Below are 19387 nucleotides of genomic sequence, written 5' to 3'. Positions count from 1 at the left end.
GCTGGAGAATTTTATTTTGGAATGTCGGTGTAATTTCGAAAACATTACAGCACTCAAATCAACATCTTTAAACTCTCAAAGATAAGATTCATCCTTTTTCATAACGTTGGGGTCTTCTGGACTGGTCTTGTTCAGTTACAACCAATTATCAACCAAGACATTGTGTATGTGTGTGTTTTCCCCTCTATCTTATATAAAGCGTTAAAGCTTCTATATTTTCAAGTTATAATTGGTTCATGTTATCATCATCTCGATTCGTAGGATGAAAAGCAGAAATCAAAAACTCACATGAACCATGACAGAAATCAAAAACTCACATGAACCATGACGACGAGGTACGTGTCCCACAAATGAGACCAGCCAGTTGGATTAAAAGCAGAGATCTGACATCCGCTAACACTGTGATCACTTGTGGCCCCAATGAAAACAAGATCGTTGTCAAATAAGGACTCTACAAGTGGACACATGGTCTCTACAGTTGCCACGTGTATGTTCATCTGTATGGCCCCAATCTGCGGCGAAATTGACGTTAAAGAAAATACATCATATAATCCTTTTTCTTTGTTTGTTAATCTATTATTTTTTTTATAAGCAATCTTTTTTCCGTTGTCAATAATACTCAATCTCATGATTTTCAAAATTATTTTGATAGCGAAGCATCGTATAATCTTAAGACTTAAGGTTAATTATACATCCAGTCAAATATTTGTTTTAATATTCGGTTTTTGAGGCCGGCATATATCACGTGTATGCAGGATAAATGATTAGGTCGAAAATATTCGTACAAGAAAAATAATAATATAAAAAGTGGCTGCTCGTTTACCTCGAGGGTCGGAATTCTTATGAACGTTGGATCTTCAGATGATGAACGAGTGTGTGTTATTTACAGTTACACGTGATTATCTGTTATTGGTTACACTGTTTTTTGCTGATCTGTCAGATATTAATGGCTGCGTCGCTGCTCCACACTAGCTACCAGCCTAAGAGCATGATTAATCCAGGATTATTAAGAAGTAGTTTTTATCGGAAGTTAAGAAACAATTTCTAACTTCCGCTAAGAACCACATTCTAAGAACTCCGGGTTAATCATGGTCTAGTGGTCACTTGGTCAGTACTCAGTAAATAAACCAAATGACATATTGAAAAAATGAAAAGTTTAGTTTATGAATAAATTAAACTTTTTAAACCTTTCTATTCAAAATTTTTTTTTTGGACTAAAAGACTTTTATTCAAAGTTGATATTAAACTTCTCCATATAGGAATAAATATTAATACAAAAAAGCACATGCATGGGACAAAAAGCTACTTATTCAAAACTCATGATTTTTCAAAACATTTTTAACAGTATTTCAATGATAAAGTGATAAATTAAAAAAATATGATCGTAAATTTCTTAATGTGATCTACACCATGTATACACAAGCAGCCAAATAATACCAAAAACTCATAATTTTTTTTTTTTTTTTTGATAATCCAGGTATCCGGACCTCTCGTTTAGTCCGACTATCCCACCGCGTCCAACAAAAACTGGCGAGGAAGATCCTGGAGGCCAAACGGAAACCATGTTAAATCCGCTGTGGCCGGAGTTCGAACTCGTGATGACGGGCACCTCAGCCGAGGTTCTTTTACCACCAGATCACGAGGCCCGGTTAAATAATACCAAAAACTCATAATTTTCAAAATATTTGTTACAGTTGCTTGTTTATACACGATAGATACATTAAGAAATCGACGATCTGATCTTTCAATTTTCTTCATTTTCTTCGAAATATTTTGATGAAAAATGAAGAAAATTGAAAGATCAGATCGTCGATTTTGTAATGTATTTATCGAGTATAAACAAGCAACTGTAACAAATGCATTCAATCAATGTTGTAAAAAGGATAGCCTCTAGCCAGTGAAAGTTGTAGAATATTCTACAAACTTGTATGGACAGTATTTGTATATCATTAGTCTTATACACATAAAAACATAATAAGTTTGTCAATGATGCCTTAGCTAGAGATCCACATGCAACAGCTTTATCTCTCCAAAAAGGAAAAGTATGGAGCGTTGATCTGTGCAAGAAACAAGTGAAAATAGTCATATAATGTTGTACTTTAGAAAATACACATTTATTCATTTGATAAATCAAGAAATTATGAAAATGTAGTTATTCTTGAAGGAAAATAATAAAAATTGCTTTTACAAAAAAAAAGAAAAAAAAGTGAAATTTGTAAGAAACTATTTCGTTAAAACTAATATACCAGCTTGATAAAGAGTTGTCATCATGCATGCACACACCGGGAGATTTTGGAACTATCCACGTAAAACGTTTCTGTTTGCCACAAAAACTCTTGAATGTTTTTTTCTCTTTTTGAAAAAAAAAACTCTTGAATATTCGAGGTCAAGAGTGGATAAAAATTTATTAAGTTTAGTGAATAATATAAAGAGTGTGATTGGGAAATATGATATATTAAAGTTGTGACTATCACAACTTTTTGCTGATCCAAAAGATTTTTTTTTTTTTGACAACCCAAAAAATTATTTCTGTGTTTCACTAATAATTTACCAAACAAGTAGAATATGTTTTTTTTTACTCTACTAACTATTCAAAGAAAAGGATATACACACTCAAATTTACTCTCAGTTTTGTTAGAATAATATTTTTTTTGTCATCAACATAAACAGATTGCTAAAATTCTGAATAATATTTATTTTTTACTTTTTCAAATTTCTTGCTAAAAATATAAATGTCATTAACTGAATAATGATTGGTTGATTACCGGATTAATTTGGAATCCAGTTTGCTCGAAAGAAACTGATTTTCAAGTTTCAAAAAAAAAGAATCTGATTTTCACAATTTTATTTTACTTCATTTTCCACCTTTAATTTTTACTTGAATTTACTTTAATACTATCAATCAGACTCTTACCCTTGTTTTAGTTAGAGTAAATTTGTTTGTGTATTTTATCATCAATAACAGTAACTTGAAGAAATATAAAGAGTTTTTTTTTCAACTAATTGGTAAATTTTCAGAGTAATAAGAGTAATTAACTTTTCTCTTAATTATTAATTCTCAATGTGCCATACAGTTAAAGCCAAAAATGTTCTTTCATTCCTTCAACATACGTCAAAATCACATATCCTTCTAATTATTTTCTGTATATTCATGTTAAAACATAGTTACAAAATAGGAGATTCCTATACACAAACTGATAAAAAAATTACTTTTAAATCGTAACAGATACGGTAATTTTCCCTTTTGTTATATTATTTAAGTAGATAAAAAAACAAAGATTGTCTTATCTCTACTTCTCTAGTGAGAAACGCATATGGCACCCACCCATCCACCCACTGTGTCTCCCCACAACAAATAAAATTTTAAATAAATGTTAGCATGCGTGTACAATACAAATATATATACATATAATTTGTATGTAGAGGTATGCATGTATGCTTCTATATGTGAAAGATCTATAAAGCTTTACAAAAGTGCTTCATCTAGGAGAAACGACAAAATACGCAGAGAAATCCAAACAAAAAGTGCTTCCTCTTGAAGATCCATCCAAAAGGTTATTCTTCCGTTTTTTCTATTTCTCCTTCTTTCTCTGGGTGGTCCTGTTGATCATACAGAGAGGAAGACAAAGAGTTATCGATGGCTGAAGATGGAAACTTGCATATTGGTAATAGTAATTACAATGGAGAAGAAGAAGCAGATCCAGAGAATAACACTATGAACCAACCTCTCCTTAAGAGACATAGAACTCTTTCTTCAACTCCTCTTGCTTTGGTCGGTACCAAGGTTTCACACATCGAGAGCTTAGATTATGAGTATGTCTTCTTTACCTAGCAGAATCAGATTCTTAGTCTCATTCTCTTTCTTTAAATCTTTGATATTTACTCTGTTTTCAGTTAAATTTTTATTTTTTTGACTAAAGGCTTTCATAAATTTTCATTTTTGCAAAATAAAAGAAATACTTATTCTTTTTATTTGTTTGTAACTGGGCTTAAAAATCTTTTCTATATAGTGTTGAGCTTTTCTCTGTTTTCAGATATGTTTATTTAAGAAAAAAATTGGATGGATTTTTTATGTTTTATATAAGGATTTAATCTCACTCTCTTTTCAAGTAATCTTCGTTTAGAACTAGGTGTTATGTCTTACGAATACTTATTATTTTATGTCTTATTATTCCAAAAATCGGCATAATAAAACTCTAATTGGTAACATGTTGAATGAAAAAATTATGGTGAATTCTTTGTTCCTCAAAATTTATACAAGTTATGTTAAAATTTTAGTCAAATTATTGAAAGGTAGATCCCACTTTTTTCTTCTAAATTCTCCGTGGAAGAATGAATTTATAAGCAAAAATTTTCCTATGCAATTTTGATAAGGAACAAATTGAACAAAAATTCATATTTTTTTTTTCAATTCCTCAAATGAAATTTTATTTTTTATTTTTTTCATTTTTTTCATTCTTCTATTGGTCACTGAAGCTATTAAAAATAATTTAGAAAATATCTTTATATAAATATTTTTGTTTGACGAATATTTAATTATAAATTATTTTATATCTCAATTTTTAACTTTATAATAAAAAAAATATTGTTTTCAGATAGCAACACAATATATATAAGAATTCTCTTAATTTTTAAATACATTTTCACAATTTTATTATATTAGTTTATAATTAATTATTTAATATAACATATAAATTTAATATTATTAAAATAAAATTTGTGACTTATTATATATAAAATTCATTATGGGTTTTGTGATAATTAATAAATATTCAGTTAAAAACTAATAATAAATCAACGATCTATATAAAAGCTTAAAACCTAATAAGAAAATAAGAATTTTAATATGACATATAGATTTAAATATTATTAAATGAAAATTCGTTTTTAATTATATATAAATTCATAACATATATTTAAATTAATAAATTAGTGATTCTGCTAAAAAATATTAATAAATCAATGACTAAACCAAAACCTAATAAAAGCATGACAAATAAGCAAAATTGACTAAAATCATGGAAAGCATGACAAATAAACAAAATCAATATAATTATATATCTAATTACATATTTTATAGTTATATTATTTAAATTAATAAATTATGGACTCAACTAAAAAACTATTAATTAATTAATGACTCAGCTTAAACCTAATTAAAACATGACAAATAAGCAAAATTATCTAAAATCATGGAAATCATGACAAATAAACTAAATCACTTCATAAATAATAGTATATTTTTTTTGAATGGATTATGGGTCTCAATCTCTTTCTATAAAGCCTCAGTCTCTATCTATTTTTATTTTTAGAACATAAATTATCTTTTTAAAAATTGGATAAATATATTAGTGGTCGAGACATTATTTAACTGTTGTAAGAACACTTCCAATGAGGGTTATACCCATTGGAATTCTAAAAATGAATATGTGTGTATGTATGTATTGTATATGTGTATATAGTTGTGGGGTCCACTAAATAGTGTAGAACCTCTACCCAAAGTTCTAGTGGATCCCACAGCTATATACAATATATACATACATATATATTCATTTTTAGAACTCTAATGGGTAGAACCCGGATTGGAGGTGCTCTAACACTTCAATATTCTCTCACATCTCAATTTGCCGCAAACAATCATCAGCCAAATCTTGAAAAGAATCAAGATAAGATTCTGATACCTTTTATAATAGTTGTCTGATAAGTCGTGGTATCTATCTTTTTTGATAAAGCTTTTTATCTTTTTTTTTTTTTTGAATAAAAGTTTTTTATCTTCTCTATTAAAAGATAACCTTCATTCAAATAAAAACATGGGGAACAAATTTCGGTGATAGAGAGACATATGAACTGTTGTAATAAATTTGTATAAAAAAACAAACAAACAAACAAAAATGTAAGCTATAATTTTGTGGTTTCTTCAGGATAAATGAGAACGATCTGTTCAAGCATGACTGGAGAAGCAGATCAAAGGCACAAGTGTTTCAATACATATTCGCAAAATGGACATTAGCTTGTCTTGTTGGTCTCTTAACTGGTCTCATCGCTACTCTCATCAACCTCGCCGTCGAAAACATCGCCGGTTACAAACTTCTCGCCGTTGGCTACTACATAGCGCAAGACAGGTATTGACTCATCAGAAAACAAAACAGCCAAAGATCAAGAAACTGAGTTACCTTGTCTGACAAGTCTTGTGTTGAAATAGGTATTTGACAGGTCTGTTGATCTTTACGGGTGCGAATTTGGGTCTGACTTTGGTGGCGACAATACTTGTTGTTGTCTTTGCTCCTACGGCGGCTGGTCCAGGGATTCCTGAGATTAAAGCTTATCTCAATGGCGTCGACACTCCCAATATGTTTGGTGCAACCACCATGATCGTTAAGGTTTTGCTTCTTAGACCTTCATGAACAATCTAAGATGACATTTTTTTTTTTTAACTCACCCAATTTTGGATTAGATTGTTGGAAGTATTGGAGCAGTTGCAGCAGGACTTGATCTTGGGAAAGAAGGGCCTTTGGTTCACATTGGAAGCTGCATAGCTTCTTTGCTTGGTCAAGGTGGTCCAGACAACCATAGAATCAAATGGAGATGGCTTCGTTACTTCAACAACGATAGAGATCGTAGAGATCTTATTACATGTGGATCCGCCTCTGGAGTATGTGCGGCTTTCAGATCACCAGTAGGAGGAGTGCTCTTCGCTCTCGAGGAAGTCGCTACGTGGTGGAGAAGCGCTCTCTTGTGGAGGACATTCTTCAGCACAGCCGTTGTTGTGGTTGTACTGAGAGCGTTCATCGAGATTTGCAATTCTGGTAAATGCGGCCTTTTCGGTAAAGGAGGACTCATTATGTTTGATGTGAGCCATGTAGAGGTTAGGTATCACGCAGTAGATATAATCCCTGTCACGTTGATTGGAGTCTTTGGTGGCATTCTTGGAAGCTTATACAACCATCTTCTTCATAAAGTTCTTCGTCTTTACAATCTTATCAACCAGTAAGTGAAACTTTTAGAGCATTTCCAATAGTATTCTATTTTTCATTTTACAATAGAATTTAGAGTAAAAATGATCGATAGTACTGTACTTTAAATTTTATAATAGAGTAAAAAATAAATTTACTCTATAAATAGAATAGTTTAGTTATTTTTTATTTATCTCTCTATTTTTTCTCTAAAATAGAACATATTGGAGTATAACCTAGGGGAGTTCAATCCAGATATCGGTTCAGTTTCGGTTTGGTTTTTTGATATTTTGGTTAGTAAAATATAACTATCATTCTAAATCCATATTTACTTCGGTTTGGTTTATATACCGTCGGTTTTCGGTTTATTCGGTTTTATACCAAAAAACATAATTCTTTAGTATGAGATCATATTATATGAATTTTAGAGTCATGTTGTCAACACAATCATTTATTAAAAAATATTATATTTTTAAATAAAAGAAAAAAAAAACGCTTCTACCATCTAATAAAATAATCAAATCTAGAATTAAAATCAAAATTCAAAATTTTGAAAATAAAAATAAAAAATAAAAAACAAAAAACAAAACAGAAGCACGAAGAACCAAAGAAGTTTTTTCTATTCTTCCATAATTAGCATTCATCAAAGTCATGTTTTTCGATTGAATAAGAAACACTATTCGTTTATAGATTAAAAAAAAAATTGTGAAGAATTTCCACTAATTGTTGTCCATCAAATTTATAATATTTATTTCGATTTAGTCAATGCTAAAATAGAACAAAAAGATCAAAAAAAAGACTAAGAAAATAAGAAGCATCAGTTGCGATGAATTGTTATTTAATTATACTTTAAGTGTTTTACAACTCAGGACTTCTTTATTAATGTAAAAAATATGGTAATAGTTATTAGCAAACAAATTAACTTATGATTTTCATACGTCGTTATAAAATATATACATATTTACATGTTTCTATTTTTTATCGGTTTTATTCGGTTTATTCGATTTTATCGGTTATATACCAAACTATATCCAAATCTTACGGTTTTTATAAAATCACATCCATTCGGTTTGTATGGTATATACCAAATCCAAACCATATTGTCTATTTCGGTTCGGTACGGTTCGGTTTTTCCATATTGAACAGCCCTAGTATAGCTATAACCCTATTTTGAAGAAAAAAATAAAATAAACCATTGGAAATAGCCTCATGAACAATAAAAATTTCAACAACACCAAGAGTTATGACTTTACTTGCTCTTTTTTTCTTGTGCAGGAAGGGTAAGATTCACAAGGTGCTTCTGAGTCTTTCGGTGTCCCTTTTCACTTCAGTTTGCTTGTACGGTCTTCCTTTCTTAGCGGAATGCAAGCCTTGTAACCCTTTGATAGACGAGGCATGCCCAACAAACGGAAGATCAGGGAACTTCAAGCAATTCAACTGCCCCAACGGTTATTACAACGATCTAGCGACTCTGTTTCTCACAACCAATGATGATGCAGTCAGAAACGTTTTCTCTTCAAACACTCCTAATGAGTTTGGTATGGTTTCCCTCTGGATATACTTTGGCCTCTACTGCATTTTGGGGCTCATCACATTCGGTATAGCAACACCTTCGGGTCTCTTCTTACCGATCATCCTCATGGGTTCTGCTTACGGTCGGATGCTAGGCACTGTGATGGGATCTTACACAAAAATTGATCAAGGGCTTTACGCGGTACTCGGTGCAGCTTCACTCATGGCTGGTTCCATGAGAATGACCGTCTCACTCTGTGTGATTTTCCTAGAGCTCACCAACAACCTTCTACTGTTACCTATTACAATGTTTGTGCTTCTCATTGCTAAAACAGTTGGAGACAGCTTCAATCTGAGTATCTACGAGATCATTCTCCATCTGAAGGGTTTACCTTTCTTGGAAGCGAATCCGGAGCCGTGGATGAGGAATCTCACTGTAGGTGAGCTTGTTGATGCTAAGCCTCCGGTTATAACGCTCCGTGGAGTAGAGAAAGTCGCGAATATAGTCGATGCGCTGAGGAACACAACGCATAATGCATTCCCGGTGTTGGATGGGGAAGATGTAGATAATGGTGCTGGGACAGAGCTTCATGGGTTGATCTTGAGAGCACATCTTGTTAAAGTTCTGAAAAAGAGATGGTTCTTGAATGAGAAGAGAAGAACGGAAGAGTGGGAAGTTAGGGAGAAGTTCACACCGGTGGAGTTAGCTGAGAGAGAAGACAATTTTGATGATGTTGCAATAACAAGCTCAGAGATGCAAATGTACGTTGATCTTCATCCTTTGACCAACACAACGCCTTACACTGTGGTGCAGAGTATGTCAGTGGCCAAGGCTTTGGTGCTTTTCCGATCAGTCGGTCTCAGACATTTGCTGGTTGTCCCCAAGATTCAAGCTTCAGGAGTAAGTTCGCCTCTCCTTTATTTTTTTTACTAAATTGAATGTAACAATATTTCAAGAACACTACTAAAACTTGTTTCATGTCTCTTTTGTGTGTTTGCAGATGTCTCCTGTGATAGGGATCTTAACAAGGCAAGATCTAAGGGCTTATAACATTCTACAAGCGTTTCCTCGCTTGGATAAACACAAAAGTAGAAAGCTGAGATGAAAGAAGCTAATCTAAGCAAAAGCAAAGAGGTTTCTTCACCTTTTGCTTATGTGCAAGTGATTGCATCAGCTTTGGATTTGTGTTTCATCCTCCCATTCTTGGTCATATTTTTTTCTGTCCAGTTTTGCTTGCATTCTTTCTTCAATACCCCCCCCCCCCCCCCCCCCCCAAATAAATATATACTGTTGTTTCGTAGATATGTATTTTCTATTTGTAAAGCTCTATATTTCTTTTTACCAGATATTATAAGAATAAAAGCAATTTTTGTAAAAAATAATTACTTATCCCCAAAATCCTAAGAAGAGGATAAGCTTATACAAGAACAGCATTGAAATAAAAAATTCGGTACAATCTTACAACTTGGTAACTTCGAATCCTTAAGACGATATAGTCAAGTCGCGGGCAATGATATTTTTGAAAAAGACAAATATTGGTGTTATTTATTTTATAATTCTATGATTAATATATAGAAGCAAACTCTTAACATTATTTTTGAATGTAATGCACATATCACATCTATACTATTTTAGTGTATAAGTAAATTCTACCATCAAAGGCTTTCAAAGATTGCATTTACTAAGATGTGGATCAGACCAATCAAACATTTTGAAACGTTCTGATAAGAATTTTGTTAGTTTCTAGTTCAGAGAATTTTGTAATTTTGTTAGTTTACACTGCAAGCAATGATGGACTCGTACTTGTTTGTAATTTTGTTAGTATCTAATTCAGAGAATTTTGTGTTTATTTATCAGTAGATGCAGGAAGAAGAAAAATGATTGCTTTCAGTGATGGTTGTAATGTAAATGTATTCTTTTTTTTTTTGAACAAATAATGTAAATGTATTCTAACAACATTAATTGTAGTGTAAAGTTGTTTATTTGGTGTAACAAAAAAGTACATAAATCGTTCGTTACATACATTGATTTCTTTTTTTGACAACCATTAACTTTAATTACTTACTCATAAATTATGAAGGCTTTATTTGTTACCTACCCTAAATCAAATGTAATATATGTATATTTGTTACCTACCCTAAATCAAATGTAATATATGTATACATATATAATATATTACCAAAAATAAAATTAAATATAAAATTACAACAAATAAAAATAAATAAAACAGTCTGCAATTCGCGTGAAGATAGTGAGAACATGGAAGACACCCATTGGTTCAATTCGACCCAGTACATGTTTGGTTATTGGAGATGAAAAAGTGAGAATCGTATATTTTTGTGAATCTGTTTTCTTTTTCATATATTATCCTGACATATCATTTCACCTATTACAACAGGGTACAACCATCGACGCAACTATACCTTGGGAAGTTAAATTCCTGTTTGGAATAAATCTAGACGAAGGTGATTGGTTTGAAATCTATGGGTTTTAACCCATGTTCTAAAACTCGGGCGAGTTGCCGAGTATGCGGCCGCGTTTGCGCAAACCGGAGCCACGCCGTGGCGAATTGAGGCTGTTCGGAAGTATAACGCGGACAAGCGAGTTAAGTTCGAGTTTACTGCTTTATTGCAAAAGTCGGCGAATTATTATAGAAATCGGGTTATTTGAGTTGTAGAAAACTTGTATGATTTGGTTTTAAAATCATATGCTGAGTTTAAGATATGTAATTAGTGAATGAAACCTAAAGAAAACAAGTTAAAACATGTCATTATCGTGAAAAAAAATGTCTGCGACGAAATACACATTTTCAGATCTACGAACTGAAGAAGAAGGTGGGGACAAGATGGTCTTTTAATACTCACTAAAGACAAAACGAGTAAAAATAACAATAAAAATATGACTTGAGTTTCGATTCTGAGAACTCTAGTTGTGTAAAGGGAGCAAAAGCCACTAAGCCACTCTGCATTCTTACGCTCATCATACATAAAATAATATATATATAGTTAAATTGTATAAATTAATCTCCGCGTACTTCCCGATTTTCTCTCAATTCGCTAGGTCCGGACCGCCCGCACGCGTTATGCCTAGCGCAATTCCGAACAGGAGTTTTAACTAATTCATGCTTGTGGACTGATACGCACAACAAGTAACAAATATCATATCATCCTCACCCAAAACGCAGTGTTATTCAACCTATGACAGAGTTTAACTTTCTTTGCTGTGCGAATTACAAAACCATCCTCCGTGGTTTATCGCATCCTAAGTTCTATATTGGTATGGGCCAAAATTTCAGTGACAAGTTTTCTTAGTTTTATGATTCAGTTCTTTCCATCTTTCATAGTAGCATATAAATTCGATAGTCTATATATTAATGTCTAACCACGTTTTCGTATGTCACTTAGATCTATGCAGAGCTTTGGTTCATGTAGGCCCTCTCGAAGATTTAATTCAACTGCAACCCAACCAGATTAATGGTGGACACCAAAGTAGAATTCAATTTTCCATCATAAATTTTGAGTGAGTGCTATTCTTTTTTTTTTCTTTTTAAGTTTACACCACTTCATATTTAATAAAATCACACATTATATTTTATGCAGTTGTGTTGAAATCAACTGTATTGCCTATGAAACTGTAGCTGAGAAATTATACGAAAACTGGTTTTCATCAACTGCAAAGGTTGTTGTTTGTATATTGAAGCTATGGTGAATTGAGTGGGGCGAAGGTCAGTTTTTTTTTTAATTTAGACTCTTTTACGGATCAATATTTAAAGATTTGTTATGGAACTGAATTGTTGATTTGTATAGGTTGGTTGAGCTATATCACAAATTTTGAAGAATGTTGGGATATTTTATGTGATCCTCAAATTCCTGACCTAGTTTACTTCAAATCAATGTGAGTTTAATATGAGTGACATTATTATATTTAGTAAACATCAGTGCTATATAATAATTGCTAACATAAATAATATATTATATTTCAGGATTCCATTATATCCCTTTTGATTTTAAAGCAACAGCGTCCAAGACTTTGACGTTAGAATTATGGGAGTTCTATGTCAATTTTTGCTTTTGGGTTTTTTTTTAAGTTGAAAACAAATTATGTGTTCTTGAGGGTTCAATAAGCTTCAATTGCTTTTAGTTTGCAACTATGTTTTTCTTACTTTCGAGAGTTATATCCCAATATTATATTTATATTTGAATCCGTTATGGTTTTGCTTATACAAGTTATTGATGACCCCGCAAAACCGAACAATTCTGATAAACTTACTTATGGAGGTTTTCATCAGCCGGCAAACACACTATTTAACGTACTAAGAATGAAAAGGTAACATAATTTTCGTTATTATTAAACCTGAAATAAACTTATCTGCATACAAACCTTTTATATGAGGTACCGAGAAATATATATTTTACAATGTGATCTATTTCACTATCATATTTCAACAATGGCATTTATAACTTCTATTGGCACCTTATTTTAAAATAATTGACTCCCTACTTTTAATTGTTCACCAAGCAAAGCAAAGCAAAGCAAATCTATTGGACTTAACTTTTCCAGACCATTAACCGAGAATCTTAGATGTTTGTATCCTTCTTTCCCTTTTCATTGTCCCTCTGAATAGTAGTAAGTGGTGGATCTTTATATATTTTTACTGAAATTAATTATATATGTTACTATAGATTTCTAAGTACCCTTAATATATAAATAACGTATATTTAGGGGAATTATTTACTAAATCATTACATATATCAATTGGTATGTAATCCCTTTGGTAATTTAACCGCATATCTAACTATACCATAACTCCAAATTTCCGTACACGGGCCACAATCGAATATATAAATAACAGAATATCAAATAAAAGCAGAAATGTTCTACTTAACTTTTCAGGTATATTTTTCTGATACACCACAGTAAGTTGTATATGTATTGCGTGAAAAGAAACATGAAGAATATCTATTTAGTTTCTTGATATAAACTAACATCGAAAACTATATATATAGTTATTAGTTAGTAATGTAATGACATACTAGATCTTGATCCGTGCGGACGCACGGGTATTTGCTTTCGTAAACATTTAAAATTAAATACATACATTATTGTACTAATTAAATTAGAAGAGACTAATTAATTAAATATAATTGAGTTATTTTTATTATTCTAAAAATTTAAACGATTTTGATTAATTTATTTTCAATAAACTAATAAATTAATTTGATAATTTAATCTATTTTATAGTTTTTTATGGATTGTAAAATTGAATTTTTGATTTTGATTTAAATTAAATAAAGGATTGTATATCTTCTAAATTTATTAGGTAGCTAAATATTAGGCAATTTCGTAATAATTTTTATGGAAATTGTTATTTATAAGGTCAATGACATTGGATAATAATTATTGAGGAAAACTTAGGGTTAAGATTTATTTGTACTTCAGTTTTAATAGTTTAGATACTCCTTACATTTTAAATAAATCAGCCCGACAGAAAAATGGTATGTCAATATATACAAAATCTAAATGTCTACTCTAATATTACTATCTTTGGTTAACTGGCATTTTTAATCGCAGTTAACCTAACTATATATAAGCCACAAGTGACATGTTAAAATCCATTCTCCATCACAAACAATAGAGTACACGAGAATCTTACTTTCTTTATGTGATGGCAATGTATTGTGTTTTTTTCCGAGTTGCAGCCAAAGACATACACGTTAAGATTGTCACACCCTATTGTGATGGCTTCAATCCTATTTGTGATGGCTTCAATCCTATATGTGATGGCTCCAATACTTTTTTTTTTTCTGCCCGAAAAATAGGTTCAAACTGAGTAGACACCCTATGATAATGACTCATATATCGGGAATGATTGGTTGAGTTTTATCTCTCTACTTTAGCTTTATTTATTTTTAAATCACTAAATTTTACCAATCATGTTGTAGCTTTACTTTTAAAAATTAAAGTCTACATCAAGTTTTTATTAAGTTTTACCAATCATGCTTTAGCTTTATTTTTAAAGCTACAACAAAAAAAATAAAGCAAAACTTTTTCTTATGTATTTTAGGCAAAAACCCTACATCTTCTTTTTATAGGCTGTAGAATCTGTAAATGAAAAAAATATCTATAATATCAAATAAATTATATAATCATAATAAAAACTTTTATAAATATTTTAATTTTGAATTTGAATGTTTTTAAATTATTAAAATATTTAAATAATATAAATATTATTTACATATCACATTTTAAATTACAATAAATTTTGATAATTTATTAAAAAATATTAATATAAATTATTTTAATTGATATAAAATAATAATTTTATATATACAACACATATTTTATATATTTTATTTTAAAATATCTACAGCCTACCGCTTGCCGCTACAACAAATTTAACTGCAGCAAAAGTCTCTGCAGAAAAAGTCTATAGTAACAACTTTACAGCTACAACCGATTTATCTACAGCTAAACATCTACAGCTAAATTTTTAAAGCCACAGTCGAACCAATCATCACCATCATCTACATATAAGTTGTGGCCAATGAAAAGTCCAAAAAATCCAATCTAGAACCAAATCGATATCCACATTAAATAGACCTAATATCTTCTTATCTTATAAATAACGAAATTAATAATCTCATCTTGCGCAAGGCGCGAGTTATCATCTAGTTGTAAATGTATTCTAACAACATTACTTGTAGTGTAAAGTTGTTTATTTGGTGTAACAAAAAAGTACATAAATCGTTACATGCATTGATTTCTTTTTTTGACAACCATTAACTCTAATTACTCATAATTTATGAAGGCTTTATTTGTTACCTACCCTAAATCAAATGTAATATATGTATAAATATATAATATATTATCAAAAATAAAATAAAATATAAAATTACAACAAATAAAAATAAATAAAATAGATTTGAAACATGTTTATATTATCATTTTTTTAAAAAAATTATAAAATTCATTTAAAGATTATATAGTTTTTATCTTTTGCAAACAGATTACTTTGTAATTATATGATCACCAAAAAACTTCGTTTCACCTTTGGTTTCAATTGTCAACTACTTCATGTCAACAACCATAGCAGAAACAATTAATTTTGTTAAGCTGCTTAGGCTCATAATTTAAGCCCAGTTTTTCAATTTTTTTTTAAACAAATCCTATTATAAACTCATTTATAAACAACAAATTTAAAAATTGTTTTTAAAACTTCGAATTCTATGACTTATTCTTGGGTTCACTCCCTAGTGTGAAACTCTAGGTTCACCAACCAATAGGATTGTGTTATTTCATATTCTATATCTTTTAAGAAAGGAAACAAAATATTGTTAAATTATATTATCTTTTTAAAATTAAATGGTAAAAAAAAAAATAGTAGTATTTACGAAAAAAAATATTTTTAACGTCGTCAGCAAAACAATAAACCCTAAATCCTAATCCCTAAATCCTAAATCATAAACCCTAAACCCTTGGGTAAACCCTAAACTCTAGGATAAATTTTAAACTCTAAATCAAAATCACTGAACACTAAAACACTCAGGGTTTAGCGTTTGGGATTTAGGGTTTAGAGTTTTAGGGTTTAGTGTTTTTATTTAGAGTTTAGGATTTATCCAAGGGTTTAGCGTTTACCCAAGGGTTTAGGGTTTACCCAAGGGTTTAGAGTTTACCCAAAGGTTTAGGGTTTTCCTAAGGGTTTAGGATTTATGATTTAGGGTTTAGGGATTAGGATTTAGGGTTTAGTGTTTTGGTGACGGCGTTAAAAAGATTTTTTTTAATTCATTTTTCTGTAACTACTATTTTTATTTTTTTATTTTAAAAACATAATATAATTTGACAATATTTTATTTTCTTTTTTAAAAGATATCGAATTTGAAATAACGATTCACCCCCGTAACTCGAATTCTATTAACCGTTTGGCTGACAGGAAAAAATACAATGCAGAGAAAAGTTTTTTAGAACTGAAAGAAGATTGGCAATGGGTGAATCTGCAGTTCTGTTTCATTCATATTTGTTCGCAGCTCCTCTTTCTCGTCATGAAGCTCATGAGGTTACCTTCTTTCCTCTCCTTTTTTATTATTAATTTGAGATTATAGTTTGTTGGATTCCACAGGATAATACGATCCATGCGCTTAGTCAATCAGTCTCCTTTGGAAGATTCACGACAGAGAGTCTTGAATGGGGGAAGTGGTCAAGTTTCTCGCACAAGAAGTATGTCGATGAAGCAGAGAAATACTCTCAGCCTGGATCTGTTGCTCAGAAGAAGGCTTTCTTTGACGTCATTACAAGAGAATAGCTGAAGCTAAGAAAGCAAAACAACAAGTACAACCGGAAAGTGTTGCGGTGTTGCTAAACACTTTGGAGACATTGACTAAGGATGAGGTTAAGGAAGAAGAGAGGGGTGAAACAGAGTTAGTCTTGTGTGGTGAAGAGTTGGTTTCGAGTATTGAGAAAGATGAAGAAGAACCCAAAAGGACGAGTGAACAAGAAGACGTTGTGGAAGCTAAAACCCTGATTACAGGTTGTTGTGCTTGATGGTCTGGAAGAGAAGGAGAATCACGCTGAGGATGAGAGCTCTTCTGTTGAAGAAGAGAGAAAATCTGTAACCAAGAACTCATCGTTGTTTAGATCAGAAGCTCCAGACAAAGCAATGGAGCTTGTTGTCACACGGAAAACAAGGTACATAAAAGCAGCTTTTGATTGTTCCTTTCTCTAATAACTTTTTTTTTCTATTTCTGATAATCCGGGGTATCCGGCGGACCAAAGTCCAACCGACTAGTTTCTTGGGAGCTGTCCATTGGCGTCAGACATACCCAATTATTCTCAATAGGCCTGGGCGTTCGGGTACCCGTTGGCATTCGGGTCGGGTTTTTCTGGTTTTCGGATTTTTCGGGTTTACGCTTCTAGGTCCCATACTAAAATTTTATTAGTACGGGTCGGGTTCGGATAATAACACTTCAGGTTCGGTTCAAAATTGTATTGCATCATAAAACCCATAAAGTAATCATATATCGTACGGACTCGGGTTATATCGGTTCGGTTCGGATATAACCAAAGTAAAAAACAAAATTTTTGAAGTAAAACATAAAGAAAACATCTAAATTAAATAAAAATTAATCTATCACATATAAAATTGATAAAATAACAATAAAATATTAAATCAAGCATGAAACAAACATCATTGTAAACAATATGTATTGCCTTATAGAGAGTAGACTTTTTATTTCAATGACAAAATTATAAAATACTTATTTATAACTAATTGTGTACTTTAAGTATTTATTAGAATATTAATATTTATTATTATATATAATATTACCACAAATATTGAATTTAATAATTGGAATACTTATATATATTTCAAAATATTTATATTGACTATTAATTTCGGATTTTTCGGGTTACCCGTTCGGGTTCGGTTAATAACACTTCGGGTTCGGATATTTTTTGTACCATCATACAAGACCCGTTCGGGTATTTTTACGTTTCGGGTCGGATAACGGGTCGGGTTTTTCGGTTCGGGTTCGGTTCGGATTTCGGGTTCCGGATTTTATGCCCAGGCCTAATTCTCAATCAGAATTAGAGATCCATATCGCCTGGTCACACATGTTTAGTGTCCTGGGATTGTTTCGAATCCAGATCGCATAGCTCACCGGAATTCGCCTACCACTAGACGACCCATGTGTGGTTTCTCTTATAAACTTTTCCTCTGTCTGATTAGTTTTGTTATGTTACCCTTGCAGTGAGAATTTGATGAAGAACAACGAAAAACCCGTTCGTCAGCGATTCAGTTTATTGAAGTGAGACGGATTTGATTTCCTCTCTTGAATCAATTTGCATTTGAGTTTGATGTTCTTGTCCTAAGTGTATAAACTCTTTTTTTTTTGTGATGTAGGCTTTTCATGGGAAACACTAAGACTCAACGTCAGAACTCCAAGGTAAAACTCCGATATCAACAAGGAGAACATTTCTGATTGCTTTTAGTAATGTAACGACTGATACTAGCTGTGTTTTTCCTTACAGAGAAAGTCAGATAAGAAACCAAACAAACCATTTCTATGTCTTTGCTTCAACCCTGATATGGTCAGGGAAACAAAAGGGCCAACCAAAACTAAGAAGAGGAATCTCTGAGAATAAAAGATAGATTCTTCTTCAGTGTTGGCTAAAACGCTTTTAGAAAGATCTGTCCTCGGATTCAGAGTATGGTAGCAAAATAGAATCTTTTGAGTGCACAGTGGCAAAACACAAAACTGGAACACCCAGATGAAAGAAGGCTTCATTTTCTTGTATTGTATATCTTCAATGAAATAATTTGGTTTCTTTTACAATCTTATTCTCATTATGCTTGCTTGTGTGGTTGTTATATTGTAGATCTTCAATGAAATACCTTGGTTTCTTTTACAATCTTACAAAACCAATAACTTGGTTTCTTTTACAACCTGATGGTAGGAACCTATCTTTTGATTTGGTATGGATTGTGTCTGTTCAGTATAAAGATATAAACTCTGCATGATTATTTAGTTTTGTAATCACTCTAAACAGACATACCTACTCCACATCTAAACAGACATACCTACTTTACATAACTTATCAATATAGTTCTTTATTTAAGAATCAAATCACATTTTGTATGGAGTACATACCAATAGAGCTAAGAAACATCTTATGTTACTTTTGGCCCCAAAAAATAAATATATCATATATCCTTGAAACACATGCTTTATTTGCTTTTTATTCAGGGCCGGCACTGATGTCCACCCACCACCCCCACATCACAAAAACTCATCCTTTCATTATCATGAGAACCATATTCTCCTTTATCATCATCATCATCATCATCATCATCACTTTGTTTCTGTATATTCACAAGTTATTCTACAACGCTTCATTTGCATTCTTTTTCCTCTTCTTCATCAGA

General features: G+C 31.5%; 1 protein-coding gene, 2 long non-coding RNA genes and 1 pseudogene across 3 annotated transcripts; all 4 read left to right on the top strand.

Moving 5' to 3' along the window:
- Window positions 1-3297: 3297 nt before the first annotated feature.
- LOC125586305 (chloride channel protein CLC-a-like) lies at window positions 3298-9845 on the top strand. The gene is made up of 6 exons (XM_048756252.1): window positions 3298-3813; window positions 5922-6122; window positions 6203-6380; window positions 6455-6987; window positions 8229-9366; window positions 9467-9845. Exons 1-6 carry the CDS (start codon window positions 3638-3640, stop codon window positions 9569-9571), a joined length of 2331 nt encoding a protein of 776 aa, XP_048612209.1. The 5' UTR covers window positions 3298-3637; the 3' UTR covers window positions 9572-9845.
- Window positions 9846-10630: 785 nt separating this feature from the next.
- Window positions 10631-12669, top strand: LOC106420726. Its single transcript, XR_001284047.3, has 4 exons — window positions 10631-10786; window positions 10865-12190; window positions 12273-12360; window positions 12449-12669. It is a non-coding gene; the product is annotated as an uncharacterized LOC106420726 (long non-coding RNA).
- Window positions 12670-16552: 3883 nt separating this feature from the next.
- LOC111205762 lies at window positions 16553-17319 on the top strand (annotated as a pseudogene).
- A 654-nt stretch (window positions 17320-17973) lies between these two features.
- Window positions 17974-18907, top strand: LOC111205104. The gene is made up of 3 exons (XR_002657502.2): window positions 17974-18269; window positions 18365-18407; window positions 18493-18907. It is a non-coding gene; the product is annotated as an uncharacterized LOC111205104 (long non-coding RNA).
- The last annotated feature ends 480 nt before the right edge of the window (window positions 18908-19387 follow it).

Source organism: Brassica napus, chromosome C4 (genome assembly GCF_020379485.1).
Source record: "Brassica napus cultivar Da-Ae chromosome C4, Da-Ae, whole genome shotgun sequence".
Classification (NCBI taxonomy): domain Eukaryota; kingdom Viridiplantae; phylum Streptophyta; class Magnoliopsida; order Brassicales; family Brassicaceae; genus Brassica; species Brassica napus.
Note: the sequence above shows the minus strand (reverse complement) of the source record. Positions and strands in the feature narration are given on the sequence as shown.

Bases quoted from the DNA above. Each gene is read 5' to 3' on its own strand.
- LOC125586305 (XM_048756252.1), top strand. From the start codon at position 3,638: ATGGCTGAAGATGGAAACTTGCATATTGGTAATAGTAATTACAATGGA. The intron at 3,814-5,921 runs GTATGTCTTCTT...TGGTTTCTTCAG, and splicing joins ATCGAGAGCTTAGATTATGA to GATAAATGAGAACGATCTGT. The intron at 6,381-6,454 runs GTTTTGCTTCTT...ATTTTGGATTAG, and splicing joins CAACCACCATGATCGTTAAG to ATTGTTGGAAGTATTGGAGC.